Here is a 6487-nt window from a genome sequence, read left to right on the forward strand (position 1 = left end):
ATTTCAAAATACCGAGGCGGGCCCTTTCGGTATTCTGAAATCGGAAAACGAGATGTAGCAAACAAACCGCGAAATAATAGCGAATCGGTCGGCATCGGTAATGTGATTCGCTACGTACCGAATCGGCACGGGCCGAATCGGAAAGTACCGAATCGGCTACCACCGATTCGGAAATAGCCGAATCGGCTACCACCGATTCGGAAATAGCCGAGTCGGTGAAATCCGAATCGGCAATTACCGAATTGGAGGAATGGAAACACACCCATGGCCAAAAAGCCCATAGGAATGCATTGAAAAAACCGAATCGGTAAAATCCGAATCGGATTTTACCGATTCGGTAAAAGCCGATTCGGTAAAAGCCGATTCGGTAAAAGCCGAATCGGTAAAAGCCGATTCAGCCAATGAGGTGGCTCCCCCTCCCCCACCAAAACAGGGAGTGGCAACCCTGGCAGGTGCAGCTAATTAAGAACTTTCTGGAGAGCCAGCCTGAGCTGAACACTCACAGTTAGCAGCAGTGGGAGTAGGAGGTAGTGAACTGTTCTGATCAAGATGGCAAACCCTAGTGAGAGCCAGAAGTGCAGCCAGAAGAGGAAGCCAAAATTCAGCACCACTGAGCTGCAGGTGTTGGTTGAGGAGGTGGTGAGGGTGCACCGTCAGCTATTCGGTAAGCTGTCCCTCAATGTGCCAGACAGCATCAAGAGGAGGCTCTGGGCAGAAATCGCCGAAAAGGTCAATGCTGCAGGCGTCACCCCCAGGACCCTGGATGAGCTGAAGAAGCGATTCTATGACATCCGCAGCCTCACCAAACGGAAGATGGCAGAGATCCAGAGGCAGGCTGGAGGCACTGGTGGAGGCAGGAACCCGGCGCCACCCCTCACCGACCTGGAGGAACTGGTCTCCAGCACCATTGAGAGGGAGAGCGTAACCGGAATTGGGACCCTGGACAGCTCAGCCAGAGCTACAGCTACAGGTAAGAAGCATGCGCATCATGACACACCCTACCAGACACCTCCCCATTAGACACAATGCATAGCCAAACCCCAGCACAGTACTGTGACCAACATACAAGAGACAAGCATCATGGTACATGTAGTCAGCAGAAGTCAGCAAAATATGGCAGTGCAGAATCACAAGACAGGAAACAGTGGAACACATTCTAAGGAGATGCAAGGACATGTGGAATGCTTTAATTGTACTGACTGTAATACATCGGCACTCAATTTACAAATGCTTCTTTGTACCTAGGGGCACCATCAGGCGGACAAACAATGACAACAGAGGCAGCAGCACCATCCACCACTGCACTCGCCGGGCCAAGCACCAGTCAGGCTGCCGAGGAGGAGGAGGACGAAAACACCATAGGGCTTGGTATAGAGGGAGACCTGGTAATAGACTTTGAAGCACTGCACTCCCCACAAATGCCGAGCACACCCCCCTTGCAGTTCTCCCCAGAGAACTCCCCGACAAGGGACCTCCTTCCACCTACACCAGCTCCTGCCACGATCATAGCTGTGGCACCAGTACACCCTGTCCTGGGAGCAGGGGCTCAGGCCCCGGCCAGCACCACACCCCCACCAGTGGCACCCCAGCCCACTCAGCAGGCCGGCAGCAGCAGTACCCGGCGCCGTGCCATTCCAACCACTGCAGCACCAGCACCGGAGGGCAGTGTCTTCCTGGGCCTCGAGGGTAATATGGTAAAGATCCAAAGGCAGCAGGCGAAATCCATCATGGCCTGCCAACGCCAGCTCCTGCAGCACAACCTGCAGATGGGGGAAATGGTGAAAGGATTTCAGTCCTTTGTGGATTCAAACAAGGAGGTAGCAGCAGGTTTAGGCAGGCTAACCACTGCCATAACCCAGTTATGTGGCAGACTGGAGGAGCATGAGCTGGTGCGCAGGCGGGATGCCCGGGTGCTGAACCGCTCCATGAGCCGCCTTGCAGCTGCAACGGCCCAACTCTGTCAGCGCAGTGCAAACATGGAGTCGAGCCTCACACAAAATACGGCGGAGTTAACAAGGGGAATGGCCCGCATCACCACGGCAATGGAGGCCATGATCATCTCGAACACTGCCGCAAATCCTGCCCTGGACCTGGGGGATGCTGGGGACAGCAGCAGCCGCAGCAGCCCGGTCAGCGCTGCGTCAGAGCCACGCAGGAGCACCAGGCGCTCCGCAGAAGCCGCTGGCCATCCTGAAGGGGGTGAGGGACACCCCAGTGGGGCTGCCAAGCGCTTAAAGAAATAGCCTTGCAAGGGCGGGTGAGGCAACCTGGACCTTAGACTTTTGTGTTCTTTGCTATTACACCTTTTTTTTGTTGCACATCAGTGCTGTAACTGTGTTGCAACAGTATTAAAAATTGCTTTTTCACCACAACCATTTACCTGTCTGTGCATCTGTACTTACTCAGAAATAGTTTTCTGTAATCTCCTCACGTCTGTATCTGCCATCACTTGGCGTACACACCCCAGCTGGCTGTGTTGGTGGCACAGCTTCGTCGTCGTCATGGTCCTCGTAGTCAGACAACTCCACCTCAGTGCCCTTCTTCACCGCAAGGTTGTGTAACATTGCACATACAGCTATGATCTTGCAGCAGGTGATGGGGGTATACTGCCTTGCACCTCCACTCTTGTGCAGGCATCTGAATCGACTTTTCCAGATGCCAAAGGTCCGTTCGACGACATTCCTTGTGCTTTTGTGGGCCCGGTTATACCTCCTTTGGCTGGGTGTGGAGGGGTTGAGGTAGGGGGTGAGTATGAATGAGCGGAGGGCATATGCACTGTCGCCTGGAAGGGAAAGGAGTAACATTACACACATGCATACATGTATTACACCTAGCTACTTTGTGTTATGGGGGTCTGATGATGTGTCTCACCTAGGAGGTATCCTTCACCAAATTCGCCAGCCATCAGCCGTGCATAGATGCCGCTCTGTTGGAAAATATAGGAGTCGTGGGTACTCCCTGGAAATTTTGCTACCAGGTCTGTGAGGGTGCACTTCGCATTGCAGATCACCTGCACGTTGATGGTGTGTGTAGATTTCCGATTGCGGTATATGTATTCTGTGTCCGCTGGTGGGCATATCGGAATGTGCGTCCCATCTATGCAGTCAATGATTTGGGGAAATTGTGCCATCTGGTAGAAGTCAGCTTTGGTTTGTAGCAGTTCTGCGTGGGTTGCAGGGAACGAGATGTATTGGTCCATCCTGTGTATCATGGCGTCAAGGAATGTGTGGAAGAACCTTGACAGGCTGCTCTGGGTCACTCCTCCTGCCGCTGCAACTCCACTTTGATAGCTGCCAGACGCCAGCAGGTGTAGGCTGCATAGCACCTGGACGTGTGCTGGGATGGCGTGTGCCCTTGGGGTGGGGTGGTCCAACAATGGTTTGAGGTCCCTGATGAGCTCAAGTATGGTGTCAGAGTCCAGCCTGTATCTCTGTAGGATCTCAGCCTCAGTGAGCATGAACAGGGTTATCCTCTGTCTGTAGACCTGTTCATTTCTTAGCCATTCCCTCTGTCCTTCCTGCTGTAGCCGTAGCCGCCTCGCAATGACATAAAAAGCTGCCATCCTGCAAGTTGCAATGCATTTTGGGGCTGTTTTTATGGGTTGGAGTTGGTTACCACCTGATTGTAATCCATGGTAAATACCGAGTGAATTCTACCGATTTTGAGCCGAAATCGGTGTTTCTGTGCCTCCCTACATCTCCCCATCTGTCCGAATCGGGGAATTTCCCGATCGGTGATTCTACCGAATCGGTAGGTTCTCCGATTCGGCTTATGTCCGATTAGGTTCATCTACCGATTCGGTACATGGACCGAATCGGATAATTTCCGAATCGGTGTCACTACCGATTCGGTACGTGGACCGAATCGGATAATTTCCGATTCGGTCCACGTACCGATTCGGTACGTGGACCGAATCGGATACTTTCCGATTCGGTCCACGTACCTATTCGGTACGTGGACCGAATCGGTATTTGCATCCGATTCGGTGTATTATCGATTCGTTACATATCCGATTTTCGGTATGTACGTATCGGATTCTTTCCCATTCGGTACTCATTCCGAATCGGTTTTCGCTCCGATTTTGAGTTTTTTCATTGCCCTACATCTCGATGGCTGTTTACCGATCGGTAAGGGCCCAAAATCGGGAATTTCGGCCTTTACCGATCGGTAACGGCCTACCTACATCTGGCCCCAAGTGTTCCAAAACCTTTATCTATGGAGGGTTTCCAAAGTAGTCCTACACCGCTTATGAGTATACAACTACATAAGGGGGACTCTTTGTGAAGAGAACAGTACTCTCCCAATATTTCATGCCCCTTTCTCCATGTGTGAAATATTGTTTTGATTATTGGGTCGGTGGTCATGAAACGCTGTCTATCCCCTTTGTATAGTGGATACAGTTTGTCTGCCTTCTTCCACAATGATCTCTCTGTGACGACACCTAACAGTGTTTCCAGGCTGCTGTGGAACATGTAGCAAATTTGCGTGAGTTGGAATGCAAGCCAATAGTATTCAGCTTGTGGGAGTTGCAAACCCCCGATTTTCGTGGTGGTATGCAGTTGATTTAAATTTAGTTGCGGATTTCATTCTGCCCAGAAGGACCCCTTCGTTAATCTGTTTAGTTTGTGCCTCAGACACACTAGTATATGTAGAAGCAGCATAGCAAACACATAGGGGGATATTCACAAGAACGTTGATAATCATCGCAAAATAAGCTTAATGCAACTCTTCACATCGCAGTTTATCGCGGAAAAATAACGCTGTGTTAACGTTGTATTCTCAACACGGCGGTACCATGCGATAGGCTCACGATAATGTGTCAAATGTCTGAGATAAAGTCAATGCAACACTGTAAAAATGCGAAACACGAACTCAAAAAAAGTTGTGATGGGGCCAAAAACCAGCGAAAACCAGCGACAGACCTGCAATTCCCACACGTTAAGCTGGAAAAGGCACCATAAAAGCAGAACAAATGTAAACAACAACAAACTGCGTAGCACCATGGATGCACCCGTACCAAGTGCAGAGGTCAACGCGAACCCCACAAGCCACACACAAATCACTAGCAGGGAACCTAGGGATCGGGGAAGGCCACGGAGAAGAGGAAGAGGAAGACTGGGTGCAGTCCGCAAGAAAAACGGATCAGAGTCACGGAGGTGACAGTACACTACCATCAACTGAACTTCAATTTGACAAACGTGAATGCAGTCGGAGTGTCGAGGAGGTCCATGGAGGAGGCCAAGAGGCGCTGGCATGATGTGAAAAGCAAAACCAAGCAAAAAACTGCTGCCAACAGGAAGACAGCAACGGCGACTGGAGGTGGGAGTCCTGTGCCACAGGAGGAGCTAGAGTTAATGGTGGCCACAGTCATCAGTGTGGAGATGGTGCAAGGAGTTGGGAGTCCGGACACAGCTCAAAAGGACCTGACACAACATCAATAGGGTGAGCAACGACCAGGGACTGGGGGGACGGGGAGATGGGCACAATTGCACATATGCACAACGATGTGTAGCACACTGCACACCCACAATGACCCTGGATAATATCCATGATCCCCGTGGAACACTGCAGCACACATACAAACACCAAGTAGGCCCTCGTCCACCATGTACCCAAAGGGGTCCCACCCCACACATCAACAATCTCACAACCAACACATGCACACGTGCAAAACCCTGCACAGATGAGTATTTGTGACCCACACTGACAATGCAACTGACACTACATGGCAATCAGCATGGCTGCAGTACAATCATCATGCCATTGTGCACGCCACAACACTGAGGTGGCTGAGTGTGGACCACAACCAGATAGGAGCAGGTCACACTCTGACACATTCACGTGCACAAACAACCCCTGACATCAACAAGACATCTGCAGACAAACAAATGACCCAAGTCGGCAAACACCTAAGCACCGTAAAAGCACATAAGTCAAAGGCACATCGCCTCATAGGGATAAGGGGCAGCAAAATCACAGCTGCAGGGGCGACTCCCCTCCAATGCTGCACACACACATAGCAATCACAGCACATCCACATTAACGACAATGTGGTACAAAGTGCAACACTTACAAAACTGGGTCTGCTCATGCGTAGAAACTAGCCAATCACATCTGACATAGCAGGAAACTGTCAGATGAAAATGTACGTGTACAACCTCACATCCGTCATGTAGTCCAAATGTCCACTGTCACGCATCAAACATTCAGCACCTCCCAAACTGTCACAATGTACATTGTCATACGGTCTGAATGTAAACTTGAACAATGCGCCACCATACATGTAAATACAATTTCAAAATGCATCTCCCCTTCACATTGCAGACGGACAAACAACACCTCCAGCCGAGCAGACCAGACAATTCATCGGTGATGCTGAAGAGGACCTACACACCTTCGACACTGACGCCCTACAACAGCTCATGGACATCTTAGGCAACCCACCTCCAGGAGCAGGGCAGCCCAGCTACAGAGAGGAGAACCCACC

At 50.9% G+C, this 6487-nt stretch overlaps 1 protein-coding gene across 1 annotated transcript; it reads left to right on the plus strand.

Moving 5' to 3' along the window:
* The first annotated feature begins 549 nt into the window (after positions 1-549).
* LOC147707892 (uncharacterized) lies at positions 550-2243 on the plus strand. The gene is made up of 2 exons (XM_086925254.1): positions 550-970; positions 1246-2243. Exons 1-2 carry the CDS (start codon positions 550-552, stop codon positions 2241-2243), a joined length of 1419 nt encoding a protein of 472 aa, XP_086781380.1.
* Positions 2244-6487: the final 4244 nt, after the last annotated feature.

Source organism: Lissotriton vulgaris, chromosome 6 (assembly GCF_964263255.1).
Source record: "Lissotriton vulgaris chromosome 6, aLisVul1.2, whole genome shotgun sequence".
NCBI classification, from domain to species: domain Eukaryota; kingdom Metazoa; phylum Chordata; class Amphibia; order Caudata; family Salamandridae; genus Lissotriton; species Lissotriton vulgaris.

Bases quoted from the DNA above. Each gene is read 5' to 3' on its own strand.
- LOC147707892 (XM_086925254.1), top strand. From the start codon at position 550: ATGGCAAACCCTAGTGAGAGCCAGAAGTGCAGCCAGAAGAGGAAGCCA. The intron at 971-1,245 runs GTAAGAAGCATG...CTTTGTACCTAG, and splicing joins AGCCAGAGCTACAGCTACAG to GGGCACCATCAGGCGGACAA.